General features: G+C 36.0%; 1 protein-coding gene across 1 annotated transcript in view; it reads left to right on the top strand.

Moving 5' to 3' along the window:
- Positions 1–17,508, top strand: part of LOC118187497 (neprilysin-2-like) — a 135,289-nt gene that overhangs the window by 62,067 nt on the left and 55,714 nt on the right. Inside the window, exons 7-8 of the mRNA XM_035357734.2 lie at positions 2,114–2,191; positions 14,343–14,467. Of these exons, the coding sequence (XP_035213625.1) occupies positions 2,114–2,191; positions 14,343–14,467 (203 nt within the window). The remainder of the gene's footprint in view (positions 1–2,113; positions 2,192–14,342; positions 14,468–17,508) is intronic.

Here is a 17,508-nt window from a genome sequence, read left to right as displayed (position 1 = left end):
GTGAAATGCATAATATAAAATTTCTAAGTGAAAAATAAGCAGCATTATTAATCGACAAGAAAAAACCGTCAAACATTACATCTTCAGGGAAAGAAGACTCCAAACTAATACACAAAAATGGTACATACTGTTTCTAATGTTTCTAAAATTAAATCGTTCATAACAAGAAAATGTTCGTCAACTCAGCAATCAATTGCAAAGTCTTTGAATACACCTGTATCAACAAGAAACGAAATAATAAACCAAAATTTACTACTCAAAAATGCTTAAAAACATAATGTTCACCAGCTCTTGTCGAGGAACGTGACTAAGCGCAGATCAATTTGTAGAGCCCCGTACGAAAATTATTTAATCGGAGATAAATCGTGACCCTCGATGAAGCACTAAATCACTAAATGATTGCAACAACATTAAAATCACAAAAAAAAAAAAAAAAAAAAAAAAAAAAAAAACATTACTATTGAAAATGAAGAAGAAAAATGTACAAACTTTCTGGCGAGGACAGTGCAAATTTTTCAAGTCTTCTGCTTCGGAAAAAAAAAAAAAAAAAACCTAATGATTCTACAAGTTCTCTAAAAGAAATCTTGGCATGTGAATGGATAAAAGATATCTCTGCGTTGCGTGTTGAATAACTGACGCGGATTATTTTGAAATGATGCAGTTTGTATTAGTATGTTATAAATAGTTATTATATTCAAGATAGAAAGAGGAAGTACCCAAACTAAAGTAAAGAATAAAGGGACTATTGCAAAATTAAAATTAAGAATGGGCTGTCATTATTTTAGAGCTTGTTGTTATTGTTGTGACTAATCTCGCTTGTCTGACATCAGAGTAAGCTAACGAAATTCATAAATTCATCGTAACAAAGAGGCGAGATTGCGCCTGTCGTTGGCAAGAGCTTTGGGTACTCTACAGGGGACAATAAATCTTTGCTCACTTCTGTTCCCAGCTTTGAAGGAGTGCACCCCGAGTAGACAAGTCCGAGGGTTTCCCACCCCTCTTCCCTTACCACTAACCTCTCAAAAGGACTTTCAGCTCCCCACATATTTAGAGTGCCCGAGTGTAATGCCATACAGACACTATACATTTAAAAACATTCATGCCATCTTCGAATTCGAACCCGGACTCTTCGGTAAGGCAGCCAGAGTCACTAACCACTATTCCAGTTGGGCGGCAATTTATATTTTGCAGACACACACACACATATATATATATCTATATATACTCTTATTCTTTATTTTTCATGACATAATTAGATATTCTGTAGTCTTAAGGTATGAAAAGTAAAGTTAATGATAACAAATTGCTTTGTTAAAACAGTTAGGGTAAAAACATACAATTGCAAGTGCATATACGTTATTAGGGATCATACTGACAAGGGAGTTTCTTTAGACTGATTCGCCTATTAAATATTTAATTATATTCTTTCTAAAATTAAAACTGGGCAATATCGCATTGGGATGGGTCTACTGGTCTTTTTTACAACGATAGACTTGTCTCTTATCCCAAGCTGATCAAAATCTGTAAGAGAATGTATTAAATAGTTGTAAATGAACTGAAATACTTTTCTAAGGTTTAGGTCATTGCAATATTTAATGCATTTATTCTGCGTAATTTTATTCTATTTATCTCATTTGCATGTGGCTTGAAGGATTTCACTCAGCATGTGAAGAAAATATGTTTCATATAATAAAATTTCGGCCTTTGCTTTGTAAAGTGTTTGTTTTGCTCAAATCTGATTAATCATTCAATTTCGAGCAATATAAATGAGTTCACAAAGTATAGTAGCATTTGCTTTACCTGATTCTACATGTATTCATAAAACTTAAAATGAATGGATACCATAAAATAGCATATCATTATACGAAAGAATGGATTACGTTTTCAACGACGGACCAAATGAAATAAAAAATGAAGCGTCCAATAATATAGATCCGTAATAAGTAATCATGAAGGAAACCCAGTTCAGGTATAGTTCTTAGATATCAGGCTTTGCTTTCAAGAAATATTTCAAACTTTAGCCTCTTTTAATGCATTTATTCTATGATTTAATAAAGCTTTGCCGTTATCCTGTTTTCAAAATTTTCAAACTGTTGTACTTATTTTCTTACAGGTAGCTTTTCAATGTAATAATGATAAGGTTCCTTATGAGAGATACACTGTTGCTAAGCTTATAAAAATCGCACCAAAGGTACTTATTTCTTTTATAATCACTTTATATCAAAATAAGTGCAATCACTTTGCACATTATTTTGTTTCACATTTTAGTGTATATTTTGTTCTGCTATTTTATGGAATATTTTAATGCACGTTGTTGTGAAATGTAATGTGAATTGTTGTGAAATGCCCAACTTCGGTTCAGCTTACCCGCAAAACAGAGTTAGGGTTCCTAGAAATTTGCAGAAAATGGTCGGGTTTGCCACATTTGACGCGAAATCGCCTATTTGGGAAAAAAATGGCGATATGCCAATGGCGGAGCGAGAACATTCTAGAACACATTCTTAGCGGTTTTCCCGAGAATATTCTCAAAGGTAGGTAAAAGCTATGTACCCTACCTGCCCGCGGAGTAGTGGTATCTTTAATTCAGTAGGCTAATTGTGTTTTGAGTACACAGATTAGCTTGAGAGCGATCGACTGAGTCGAGAGCTTTACTTTAGTGCTTTGCCGCGAAGTTGTCTTCACAGTTATAGTCTGAAGGTTTTGTTGCTGATTGTTTCAGCGTGTTTATCTTAGTTTTTCGACGACTGTAAACGTGTCCTTGGAACTGTCCTGTGTAATACTGGCGAATAAATTGCGTTTTGATCTTTCATCAAGTGTTACCATCAATTACGCCAAATCAACGAACCCGTAGAACGTAACAATATATTTGTCTTTGAATCTCGCATAGCATAATATAATAAAATTCAGTATTTAAGTAATGTAATTATAGTTATACTGGCCATGGTGTCTCAATTTTACTACTGCCATAACGCTTATTGGTGAATGACATCTCTTTTGTTAAATTAATGCTCATCTGGAAACATAATTCACTAAAAAATCTGTCAGACAACTTGCTTTGCAAATAAAAGAATAAAGATTAAACAAGCGTCTAGAAACAGCTGCTATTTTGGCTCTATTATAAAACAGATTTACAATGTAAAAGTCAATTATTTAGATTAGAAAAGATGTCATATATCTATTCTAAACAAGAAATCCTTAACAAGATTTATAATCAAATTATTAACTATCTTCACAATGACAACTATTTATTCTAATGATAATGAATGAATAATTAGAATATCAAAGTCCTTTAAAAATAACTGCTTCTTTGCAAATTACAACTTTCTGCTTAGCATTAAACTACCCAGCATTTTATTAAGCATCTATATTTAGTTTTTCAAAATGCATACTGCTTTTATTTCGAGGATGCAAAATCATAGCAGAACTCAATTTTCTATTCTAGAATTTATCTATTGTTGAATTTTACATATTAATTTAAAAGTGCACACTAGAAATATAGTCCTTATTTCGCTGTATATTTTTATCTTTCGTGTCCTTATGCTGTTTATTTCAAGAATAATGAAGCGGCAAAGGATCTAATTTTGAGCACAGTAAAACAGTTATAGAAATAACTCGCTATTATTCTTCATTATCTGATATCGTTTGATACCAAATGACTTAATAAGGTAAATTATGAACATTTTAAAAAATCCTGAGAATTCTCTAAAATAAATGCGGTTGTGCAAATTTAATACACTCATGTCCATAAATCAAGGATAATTCGGAGTCACCCGGAAATCGAAATCTAAAATAAATATATCACCTGTAAAATCACTACACATATCTTCAAGAAACATATGCAAATTTCAGGAAGTAACTAGATGACACCGATGGTACGTCACAATGACGAAAGTGTAAGAGAGTGATATAGAAGGAATACAGGCAAAGAAGTAAAATTGTTCGCAGGTGCTTTATAAGCATTTCAGTGCAATAACCGAATAGTTATGACACAAAGGACGCATTTGGATGATTTTTTACGTGGTAGAATTATCGGCCGTCTGGAATGTGGGCGTACCCAACTGGAAGTATCAGACGAACTTGGAATTGCACAGAGTGTCATCTCCAGGCTTTGGAAACGATTCCAAGATGATGGTAATGTGAGTAGACGTTACAGCACAGGTCGCTCCAGAGTTACAACGCCGAATGAGGACCGGTATTTGGCAGTAACTGCCAAAAGAAACAGGCGGAGCGCAGCCTCAGACCTGTCTCGTCAGCTCTCTTCAGCCACTGGTACGACAATATCAAGGCAGACTGTGTACTGACACTTAGGGCAGATTGGTCTATATGCTCGTAGACCTGTCAGATGCGTTCCACTTACTGCAACTCACTGTCGCCTTCGGTTAGCCTTGAGTAGAGAGCATGCATTGTGGACACCACAACAGTGGGCTTGTGGGATGTTTTCCGACGAGTCCAGGTTTAGCTTGCAGTCTGATTCTCGCCGGACCTTTCATATGGAGAGCTCCAGGTACCCGTTACCACCAAGAAAACATTGAACGACACCGTTACGGTGATGCAGGAGTGCTCGTTTGGGGTGGAATTATTCTGGGTTCCAGAACTGACCTGCATGTTCAAATTGGAACCATGACAAGCCAAATCTATCGGGACGTCATTCTGGAACAGCATGTACGTTTGTTTCGGGGCGCCATGGGCGCACAATTTGTGTTAATGGATGACAACGCCCGCCCTCACCGTTCAAACATCGTAAGCGAATGCCTTCAATCGGAGGATACCCGTATGGACTGGCCAGCATTCTCACCGGACTTGAATCCAGTAGAGCACGTGTGGGACATGCTTGGCCGACGAGTTGCAGCCCGTCAATCTCCTCCTACATGTCTAGCGGAACTTCGGAGAGCATTGCTTTTTGTGTGGTGTAATATCCCCCAAGATCAGCTCGATAATTTGATACTCAGCATGCCTAGGCGTTGTACGGACTGTATTGCATCGTCTGGGAGACATACAATGTATTAACAATCATAGCAACCATGTAATATTGGTTTTTTGTAAATAGGTTATCTTTTTAATTTGCTCCAGGGAGAAAAAATTGCTAATTTTTTAATAATATCAAACATATAGCATCTTTTTTTGCTCTTTACCTTTTGTTTAATAAATAAGCTTTACAAATAAGTCAAATTTGTTTTGCTTCTAACTCTTCCTTTGCCTGATAGGTTATATTGTATTATATATTATCTATTCTATTCTATTCTATTAGCATTACTCTATTTTTATTATAGTTTAGCTATTCTATTATATATAGATATAAAATAGAATACATATATATATATAGGTTATATAGGTTAATAATATATATATATATATATATATAGGTTATATAGGTTAATAATAATAATAATAATAATATATATATATATATATTACACATTTAAAGTATAATAAAACATTATATTTTAAATACAGATTTATAATATTAGCCCTTTCCTCAAAAGTTTTCATTTTTCTGTTTTAATATAATTTTTTACTTTCGATATTTCAGTTTCCAAAATTAAAAATTTCGTGTCAATAAAATATTACTACTAGAAAGTAATCAAATTTTCTGCATTAGGTTTAATAATGAATGTCATTAATGTTCTATTTAGGCAATGTTTAAAGTTTAAAGAGCGAAGAGTCATCGTGAAATCACTTTATAAATACGTAAATACATCACAGTTAGTGATGTCTCGCTATTTCCGATTTTCCGTTGTAGGGTTTATATTTATTTTAACTAACATTTATTTTAAGTTTAAACTATCTTTCCTGTCAAGCCTTACTTTCCCCTGGAACTGCCAATGCCAGAATATGTAAATTTGAGTAGAACGCGCAAGGATTCAAATTATCAGCGGAAGTATTATGATTTAAATAGAAGGAAACAAGTTCGGTGTGGGATATTCTTACTGCACGAGCGCGGAGGTAGTTAGCGAGAATTGAAGAACCCCGCGTTTCGGCCTACGTACTTGGCGGGAAGTAGTGGTAATCGTTCCAGTGAGCTTCAAGTCTGCTGAATTAGCAGCGGTATTGTAAAACGCGGTGAGTTAGTTATTTTAGAGAGCCTCGTAGTTAGAATCTTGTCTTTAGTTTCTTTTCAGGTTATTATTTTTATTTGACTGCCGAGTTGGCACCGTCTGTAAGCGTCAAGAGCACGCAATTGTAATTTATTACGTTGAATAAAAAGGGACTTAAACCCTTCACAAGATTCTATCTTTTATACAGTTTCCACAGTCACCCCTTGGTTGCGTGCAAGTTAGAGGCGCGCAACGTTATATTGGCGCCCGAACAATTATCGAACTGAAATGGCCGAAAACTGGATGGAAGCCGCTGGACAACACCAAGAAATGACAAGTCAGTTAGAAGGATTTGGATACCTGGTCCAGACTTTGAGAGCGTCAATCAAGCCAAACGTCTATTTCGACGGAAAAAATTCGGTGTCGGTATTTCTAGAAGGTCTAGAAAACCACTTTCAGCTCTACCCTGTGCCTGAAAGACAAAAAGTTGCCATCGCCACATCAGCACTAAGAGGACAGGCCGCGCTATGGTGGAAAAACATAGGCAAATTTTTACTAGGTGAATTTGGAAGCCAGACATATACATTTGAAAATTTCAAAAAATCGTTAGTAAAGGCCTTCCCCATAGTGAAAGATCGCGCACGGCTGGAAGCCGAACTATATAGTTTGTATCAACGGGATACAGCACAATTGACGGACTTTATTTTACGAAAAATCAAGCTAACGGATATGCTGTATGGAAAGAAACCCGATGCGGAGATAATTGAAATAATATTACCAAGATTGTTACCCGCTGTCCAAGACTACTTTGAAATTAGAAACCCAAGCACATTGCAGGAACTTTTCGAATTGGCGGTGAAGTTTCAAAATCGCAGAATAGCGGAAAAAGTGAGAGGGAAATTTTTTCAAATTATTTTCAAAGTACCCGAAGGAAGGAGGAAACCAGAAATGGAAATCGCTCTTATGGGGGAAAAAACTATCAAGCTAACGCATCGAAACTCGAAGGTCAAGGCCCAAAAAGAAAATTTGAAAATAAACATCCGCGTACCCAGAAGACACAGATTAAAAGGAAAGCTTTAAACGACTAGAGGGGCCTGTGAAAGGGAGGGTCCAGACCCCGGAAGTTTTAAAGAAACCCTCAAATAGACATTTAAACACGGTCATCGTAAAAAACTCACAGCTACCAATTATACAAGTCTTGGTTGGCGATGTACCAGTAGAAGCCCTCATCGATACAGGAGCAGAAGGAAATTTTATGAGTGAAAATTTCTTCAAAAAGAATTTTTATAGGATACGATTATTTAAAACCAGAAATACGGAAACTATAGCGGCGCAAGGAAAAACATGTCACTGCATCGGGAAATTATCATTAAACTTACAGGTAAAGAGGAAAGTCTCAAAGTATTAATTTTTGTGGTGAAGAATCTGCAACACTCTCTTATTTTAGGTATGGACTTTTTAAGGGCCGCGAGGGCCAAATTAAATTTTCAAGATAGTTCCGTGGTGTTGGAGATGGACCAGAGGGTGGTGGAACCTGTGGAGACACCTGAAGTGGACCTTAGCCATCTGAATGACCATGAAAGTAAAGCAATACAGCAAGTGGTGAGTAATTTTTCTCATTTGTTTTCAGAAAAACCAGGAAACTGCCAAATCGTGACGCACAAGATTCAATTAAATGCCGAAAAACCTTGTAGGACTAAGCCATACCGTTATGACAAACAAAAAGACTTAATCATCGAAGAACATATTCAGGAGATGTTAAAGAATAAAATAATAACGCCCATAAATAGTGAGTACGCGAGTCCAGTCGTACTATGTAGGAAAAAGAACGAGTTTCCTCCTTCGGATAAAAGGGCTTGGAGGTTTGCTATTGATTACAGAAAACTAAATAGTATTACCAAATTTCCAGTTTACCCTTTGCCGGTTATAGACGAGATCATTAGACAGATCAAATCCACAAGATATATGTATACTTTGGACTTAACGTCTGGCTACTATCAAATAGCTATGAGACCCGAAGATATACATAAAACCGCGTTTATAACAAAATCGGGCACTTATGCATTTTTACGCATGCCCTTTGGGTTGTGTGGGGCCCCATCAACATTCCAGAGAGCTATGGACATTGTTCTAAAACCTGTCCTAGGAAAATCAACTTTAATTTATCTAGATGATATAATTATAACGAGTAGTACGTTGGAACAACACATTAATGACCTCGAACAAGTTTTTAAATTATTAAAAGAGGCCGGTCTTACAATTAACGCCTCAAAATGCAAGTTCGCAACTAAAGAACTTAAATATCTCGGTTATAAAATTTCGCAAAAGGGTATAGAAACGCAAGATTCAAAAATAAAAGCTATTAAGAATTTCCCACCGCCCAACACCGCCAGGAAACTTTCTTCGTTCCTTGGGTTATGTTCTTACTATCGATCTTTCATAAAAGATTTCGCTAATATTGTTGAACCACTCTTAGTAATCAAAAGAAAAAAGGGTAAGTTGACGTGGACAGCGGAAGCTAACACAGCTTTTGAAAGATTAAAAGAAGCGCTTATTAATGCCCCTGTTTTAAAATTCCCTGTGGGGGACGGAAACCTGGAAATTGCAGCAGATGCGTCAGACTATGCGGTGGGTGCGGTTCTTATGCAAAATAACCATCCGCTGGCATTTATTAGTAAAACATTTAATCAGACACAAAGGAATTATACAGCTACAGAAAGAGAAACATTAGCCAAATTAATGGCTGTACACAAATTTCGAGTTTATTTCGGCAAATCGCCAGTAACAGTCTTTTCGGATCATGCGGCTGTTGGTAGACTTTACTCGGGGAAAAACCTAACGCCCAGGTTAATAAGATGGGCTTTAAAACTCCAAGAATATAATATCACAATAAAATATAAACCGGGTAAGGAAAACAATGTAGCTGACGCACTTTCTCGTATAAAACTGGACGATGAAGGAAATGAACTTAAATGCGCTGTGTTGACTTCAAAAAGTTTAGATTCTAGAGATACGGTTATTACTGAACTGAAAGCTGATCCTGAATTTGGAAATATCTATGCTTATTTGAAAGACACCGAAAGCTTCGAGCACACAGATATCGATGCGATAAGAAATAGAGCAGAAAACTATGAAATAATAGATAATTTATTATTCTATACGAAAACAACAAACGAAAATCTTGAGTATAAGCCAGTCATCCCAGCCTCGCTTCGATTAAGCATTTTGAAGGAGTTGCACGAAGAAAAAACAGCGGGCCACCTAGGGGTCAGAAAGACTATAAAAAGGGTACGCGAGGCGGTATATTTCCCGCAATTATACAAAATAGTAACGGCGTATGTCAGGTCCTGCAATCAATGTCAGTTAATAAATGATATTAATTACAGCCCGGCCGGGTACTTAAATAGCATTCGCGCTACATTTCCGAATGAAATTTTAGGCATAGATCTCCTTTGTCCCTTCCCCCAGAGCGAGTTAAATAAAAATCGTTTTCTTTTAATAATAGTAGATCATTTTTCAAAATGGATAGAAATTGTTCCACTTAAACGCGCGTCAGCCAAAACAGCCGCAGATGCATTCTTACACAGATACATTTTAAAATACGGTGCACCGATAAAAGTCATTAGCGATAACGGAAAACAATTCATTAGTCAAATATTTGAAAACATATGCAATGGACTTGGCATACGCCATATCAAAATGGTTCCGTATAGACCACAGGCTAACATAGCAGAAAGAGTTAATAAAAACATAGTAAAAATAATTCGCAGTTACGTGAGCACACATCACAAGCGCTGGGATGGCTACATAAATCAGTTAGCTTATGCTTTAAGAACGGCACATCATGATACTACGGGAAAAACTCCAGCAGAATTATTTTTAGGCAGAAAGTTAATTACGCCTTTAGATAAATTATTCTTTGTGCAACAAAGAGAGCAGGAGTTTAAACAAAAAGATGTGCAAAAGTTGATTGATCAGGCGCTTAAAACCTCGGATACGGCAAGAAATAGGCAGAAACTATATTACGATAGAAAACGCCGTGAAGCAGATTTTAAAGTTGGGGATAAAGTATTGAAGCGGAAATTTTCTTTATCAAGTGCCCCAGACAATTTTATGGCAAAGCTAGCTCCAAAGTTTGAAGGCCCCTATGTAATTCAGGAAATCAAAGGAGTAGTCTTATATCTTTAGAACGAGAGAGGGGAAATCTGTAAAGCAAGTCCCGACCAGGTCAAAAAATACTATAATCCAAATGATTTTGAAATCCTTAAAGTTTCTTGCAGGACTCAAGTCTAAACGAAATAGAAGGTCCAGAGACTACAACAACTATTCCACCACCCAAGAAACAGAGAACTGAAGAGAGACCTAGCACTTCTACAACCCGGACGTCGGTATCAAAAAGAAAAAATAATTTTCAAACTCCAGCGTTTAAGAAAAACAAAAATACAGATGCACCGGGTAAAGAAACCGTGGTAAAGAGAAAAACACCACCTGCAAAGGATAGCAGGAGAAATTACACATCAAGGAGAACGCGCACACGGCCACAGAGTCAGGTGCCAGCAAGGCCGCCGTTCCGGAAACTGAAACGCCAACAGGAGGCACAAAAATACGACGAACAGAAGAAATTCAAGAAGGACTCCAGACCGGAGGACGTCAAGACCAGCCGTCCCAGGGAGAAACGGAAAGGGCAACAAGCAGGCGATTACTCCGTCAAGAGGCCAGCATGTAGAGGACGCAAAAGAAAAAGTCAGGTGGACGACACTCGGAGGACAGTAAGGAGAAGATTAACATCCATGAAACCTCTAACTTGGGACCAATTCTGCCAAAAACGAATGACGGAGTTTCAAGCATCGAAAACTCAAAGATAAGTTAAAACCTTCTATAAATTTTTTTCTCTTTTGTTCCGAAATGTTATGCATAAGTACGAAGTTCTATGTTTTGACGAAAGTCAATATGTCTCGGTTGAGACTTAGTTTTGTTTTACTTTATTTAGCTAAGGCAAAAGTATTATTTTCTTTACGTGTAAAAGCTAAAAACAAGCATTTTCTGTTGGTCGAAAGAATAATTCTGTTATGTTAAAGCCAAAATTTGGCCGAAGATAAAAATAACTTCGTATTCTTGTATTAATAAGAATTTTACTTTCAGTGCCGCCAGCTTGGCGAAGAATGAGTAAAGTAAAAATTTATTTTCTCTTATTCATTTTATGGTAAATTGTAAAAAGCATATGTATTAAAATTTTGTAAATGTATGTAAATACTTGAATGGTATGTAAAAGTAGAATTTAGTCTAGAAGCATAAAATTGTAGATGCTAAAAGTGAATGCTTAAAAGCAATGAAGTCAAAATTTAAGTAGTAAATTGTAGATAAAGTCATGCTTTAGAGCGAAAGCCTGCATGTTTAAAGATGAATGAGGGGGAAGTTAGAATGAATGTGTTTTGTAGGGTTCTCCACCTACATTTGAATTTTTAAGACTATTAAAGTAGCTCATTGAGTTGTAGAATGTCGAGTAAGGTGTGTCTATTTGGTCGTTGAATTCTAACAAATCATGGTGGTTAGGGGAAGTGTTGTAAGACTAAAACACGAATATTCCCGTTTGACACCACACACGGTGGAGAGCCAGGGTAAAGTTAAATTAATGCTTGAAAAATTGAATGAATGTGAAGTAAGCAATAACTAAGAAAAACGAATCGTTTAAAAACGAAAATTTATTGTGTCAAGAAAGTGTAAATTAGTGTAAATTATAATATATGTAGAAAGATACTGATACTTATTCCTTCCAGATGCTGGAAGGAAAGACCAAGATTGATTGATGAAGTCCAGGAAAAGTTGCTGTAAGAAGAGAGAGTTAAAACGAGCAACAGAATACAATTTGTTACGTAAGATTTTTTTGTGTAAACGAGGTTCTCGCCAGTTAGTTCAGAATTAGAGAAACTTACAACAGGTCGTTTGTAGGACCTGCTTCCAAGTTTTCCAAATTCTGGCAGCGGCAAATGTAGGGTTTATATTTATTTTAACTAACATTTATTTTAAGTTTAAACTATCTTTCCTGTCAAGCCTTACTTTCCCCTGGAACTGCCAATGCCAGAATATGTAAATTTGAGTAGAACGCGCAAGGATTCAAATTATCAGCGGAAGTATTATGATTTAAATAGAAGGAAACAAGTTCGGTGTGGGATATTCTTACTGCACGAGCGCGGAGGTAGTTAGCGAGAATTGAAGAACCCCGCGTTTCGGCCTACGTGCTTGGCGGGAAGTAGTGGTAATCGTTCCAGTGAGCTTCAAGTCTGCTGAATTAGCAGCGGTATTGTAAAACGCGGTGAGTTAGTTATTTTAGAGAGCCTCGTAGTTAGAATCTTGTCTTTAGTTTCTTTTCAGGTTATTATTTTTATTTGACTGCCGAGTTGGCACCGTCTGTAAGCGTCAAGAGCACGCAATTGTAATTTATTACGTTGAATAAAAAGGGACTTAAACCCTTCACAAGATTCTATCTTTTATACAGTTTCCACAGTCACCCCTTGGTTGCGTGCAAGTTAGAGGCGCGCAACGTTATAGCGTTGACCCTGAATGAAAAGGCTGAAATGGGAATCATGGTTGCCCACCCCATCCTTAGAGGCTGAAATGGCACGATTTTTTAAAAAGCCAGAAATGGGACATAACCAATTGCTCGCGAAAGGGGAGTATCTAAGACAAAGTTCGTAGGAGCGCTTTGTCTTGTAAATCTGATATCTGAATGCATTAAATTTCACTTTACGCTTTGTTTTTGCTGTTCCTGCAAGCTGTGGAATTTGGTTTCTGTTGTTAGTGTAAGGCTGAGGAACTAATAAAAAAGTTTATTTTAAACATTCTCCTAATTTGGAGTTACTGAGTGATTAAGGCGAGGCAATTAGTTGCCTGCCTGCCTTCACGAATCCAGAGATTAAGTTTCAAAATAGTTAAATTTTACGTGTTAACATGTCTGACATGGAGTTAATCTTTCGTAATTATTTCCTATACCGTATACCATTTCGTACTGTCAGATTAAATGCTTAAATAACTGCAGAATTTTTATATTTTGCATGCTTAGTGTATTATGCATTCGGTAGTTAGTGTTACTCACTTTAACCCTAAATGTACTAAATTATTTAACAATGAACTTCCAAACTATGCTACGTTTCTACTCTTTTAATAGTGCAATAAATCTTCTAAATTTGGTTTCATCAATTAAAAAATTCTACAAAACTTTCATTAACTTTTTATTCGTTAATTTAATGAAGAAACTATTAGTGTGCTAAAGTTCAGTTTCCTGTTTTGACAACAGCTTTGTTAAATTTAATACTGAATGATATTTATTGCTATAATTTTTGCTAAATTCACCTTGATATTTAGATTTCACTGTCTTGTTCTCCTGCAGTTTATCCTATTTTCCTGTATGTAGAGTTAATTGCATCCGTTTATTCATTACATTTAAACACCTTTACTATAATTCTCTCTTTTTGGACGTTCAAGTACTCCCTTTTGCTTGGATTTTTAATTTTTTTCCGAAATTAGTCATAAAAAATAGAAAAACTTCAAATCTTATCTAATACTAAGAAAGCAATATTATGAAAATATGGAAATAACAGTTAGAAAAATTATATTTCATAAATATATAAGAATAAGAGCCCACCAACGGCCGAGCAGTAAAAGTCGCTGAACACTGGTAGTTCGGTTCGGGGTTCGAGTCCCGGCGAACGGGCTGGCTGCATGGGAATTTTCGTGGTTCCGTGGTTTCATGTGTAACGTGGATGCAAACTACTTTTCCTTAAAAAGACCTCTACGGGGCATCCACGTAATAAGCAATATATATATATATAATAATAACACTAAGGACTTTAATAACTAAAATGGATAAAAAATTATAAGCTTTCTATACATGACAACAAAAATGTAGACAAAAACTGTAGTGCACGGAGCTTTTAAGGGGAGGGGAAAACTGCATGTTTTCGTATTTGAAACGTATTCCTACTTTTTAAAGTACTTTAAATTAGTGGTCTTGAAACTAGGAAAAGAAAACTTTTTTGGGGTTGGAAGTCTTTTAAAATCTGCGTAACAGGCATCAAACATATTGTAAAATGCATATTCCTAAGAATCTGGGGTTGCCATACGGCCTGAGCACTTAAAATGGAGTCGCGATCCTAAAACATTTGTCAACCCCTGCTCTAAGTAGTATTTTTCTGTATTAAATTCCTCCTAAATTTCTGTGTTGTATTTATGTTCAAGGATTTACATTGAAAAGTGTTATTTGTGAGAATAAAAGTTTTATTATTTATTTTTATTTTTTACTGTTTGCAGATCGATTGGATTAGATATTTTAGAGAAATCGTTGGTTATGATATCGGCGAAAATGAACCTATTCTTGTTACGAATGTCAATTTTTTCCGTCGCTTAGGTACTCATCTTGAAAAATCAAATAAAAGGTGAGAGAAAATTCGTAAGAATTTCATGATATTACAATTCATGTAAATGTTTTTGCTTATTTGCACCAGAGATGCTATTAGTTTAGTACATTATCATCGATTATCAATTACATCACTTTATCGCTAAGGTGCAATTACAGCTTGATTACAAATAAAAATATTTCAGAGTTATAACACTAACGGGACGGGCTCAAGAAGCCAACTAACTTTCTAGCATTTATCCAGCATCGCTAACATTCTGCTGTTTCAAAAAACTAACGAAACTGACTTAGTCTCAAGGTGCACAAAAGTTTTGAACATGAAACTCAGGCATATAGTCAAAAGGACAAAAATAAATAAAATTATGAGGCGGCAGTTTGTATCTTTGAAATACCGTGCGTATGAGTAGAGAATTAAAAAAAATCTGATGTGGAATCCACGGGACTTCCTTGTACGGCTTATTAAATTATACACATTTTTGCTACACTTCATTAAAATTTATTTCTTCGAATTATTCTAACTTAATTAACCAATCCCTGAAAGTAAGTTGAAAATGACATCAAAAACTACAAATTTCGGAGTCAGATATCCCACTCAATTTTTGTGGAACTGCAGTCAAACTTTTTGCATTTTTATTTTTTCATAACAAGTATCAAATTTTCTTAAATAAAAGTATAGGAACCGGGAGACCGCATTAAAAGTTAGATTTCGTTATATGTCCAAAATTATTTGAGTCGTTTACAATTATTTGAGTGTCCAAAATTTGAAATTCTCAAACAAGAATATTTTCGTCATTTAAAACACACTTCTATCATTGGAAGCATATGTCTATGACGAGCGATTGCGAAAATAAAAATCTGGTAAGGAGGGAAATATATTTATTTATATATTTTCGGTAATAAAATACGTAAAGCAATAAAAAAGGGAAGTGCACAACTAGATGCAATAGAAAGTGCGATTGCAATAAAAAAGGGAAGTGCACACTAGATGTATAGCAGACCCATAATATACAAAATTTCTGCCTTCTACGGTTAATCATGTTTGAGTTAGTGTCAGATACATACAGGTATGTACATACGCACATACGTCACGAAAACGTCCCGTCCATTGAGCCCATTTAGAATCCTTTTGCAATCCGTTTTTGAATAGAATCTTGTTCTGTCTGCACGCAAGAGAAAACAATCAAAATGGATACTGGGGGTGATTAAAATTGGTAGTTCCCTTGAAATCTGAAACCCAAAACTTTTCATGATTACCATATTTTCTTTATTTCTTACAAGGAAAAAAAACAGGATGTGTAAATACTCGACACATATTCGCTTTTCAATCTATTAGAGGCTTCCTCATTGTCTTCATAGTACCAAATGTTTTCAAAATCAAACTTCTCTTTCTTTATTTGCTAATGAATTATTTACTCGGTTAGGTATGTAATTGTTTCAGATTAAATACTAAACACTTACAAATTTAGCTAGTATTTAATCAAAAATAAATCTTTTATTTTTATACTCTTCAAAATTCTCGTTTTCTTTATGTAATAAGGGGGCCAAATGTATTAATTTGGCGGTGTTTTTTAAAGTATTATTAAATGTGAAATCAAATTAATTGCTTACATAGTAGATTGCGTTGTGGATGCAATAACCCGTAATGCTTACAAATGTGATAGAAATAGATACAAAGATAGAAATGTGTGATCTTGAAAGGAAATATGAAATCAAAGTGGCTTACCCCAAAGGATGATAATTCAGATATCACAAAATCAATTAATTTTTTATTCTTTCTTTAACATCTTCATTTCTGAATAAGCATTAATATAAATTAAGAAATTATCAGCCAAAAAGACGGATGTAAGTCTTAAACAAAATCAGGATCGGAACATCTAGCACGTGTAATGCGCATAACCAAAATAACGTTGCACTCAAATTATTGTTAATCTTTTTCCATCAGAGTGAAACAAAGTCTCGGTAAAAATGGAACAGTCAAAATTTAACGGCAGTAATTAAGCGTACTTGATTACGCATGGTATTTTTTCCTTTTCTGCTTTAAATCAGAAAAGGATGAAATCACGTGCGCACAAAGAGTTCTCAAAAGGATGAAGTGGTTGAACAAAAATTATTTTCCGCAGCAGCCATGTATTAGAAAACTGGAGTAATTATTTTCTTGAATCTTCATTTCAAAATCTCACTAAAAATGAATTCCATGCGTTAGCAGACAGCATCGAAGGAAGCAGCAAACGAGAAGAAGAAAAAAATGGCACATCGCATCGGCCAGAGTGAGGACAGCCAGAGACCGTCCTACACCTCCGAACCCCAGCAACAGAAGAAGGAGAAACCGGTTGTTGGAATCTTTTTCGCCTTGTCCTTGAGCGGTTGCGGTTAGCACACCTGACGCTGAATAATGTGGAGGCTTGCCTGCACACCAAGCAACTAAGAGCAGATGCTCTCTCTTCGGCCTGAAATACACTGGTTATCATAAATTAAGGAAAAATCACAAAACTAGCGATAACTCCCTCAAAAATAAGCCAAACCGTGTAAATTTTGAATATGTTGCCAAGTAAGAGTAGCTGAGTAAAACTGTGATATGCAAATTAGTGGCACTGCTTTCGGAATACGTCATCTGCGAGGAGCATAAAAGTCCATGTTTGAGAGCAAGCCCACATATTTCACTGTGACAGTGACATCAGAAATCTGAGATAGCCAATTCGTAACAATGACCTCCAGGCATCATTTGCCTGCAGAACTACGACGGAGAGCCATTGTCAGACGATGGAGAGGCAGGACAAAGTCAAACAGAAGTGGCCAGATGGCTAAATGTGAATCCTTCTGTGGTTCATACACTTTGGAGGCAATTTCGAACCACAGATTCGGCATTTAGGAGGTTCAGCCAAGGACGGCCAACTGCTACGACGAGCACCGATGACCGATATGTGACATTATGTGCACGCAAGAATAGAACCGCTACTCCGACTCTTCTTAGATCCTCCCTTGCTGCAGCCCCCGGAAGGTTCGTGTCAACGTCAACTGTGAGTAGAAGGCTTCACGAAGGTGGTCTGTATGCGAGGCGAC

This window comes from Stegodyphus dumicola, chromosome 2 (genome assembly GCF_044657685.1).
Source record: "Stegodyphus dumicola isolate Sdum_Otavi_A_Nest chromosome 2, ASM4465768v1".
NCBI classification, from domain to species: Eukaryota; Metazoa; Arthropoda; class Arachnida; order Araneae; family Eresidae; genus Stegodyphus; species Stegodyphus dumicola.
The sequence above is the reverse complement of the archived record's forward strand: the minus strand, read 5'-3'. Positions and strand labels throughout refer to the sequence as shown.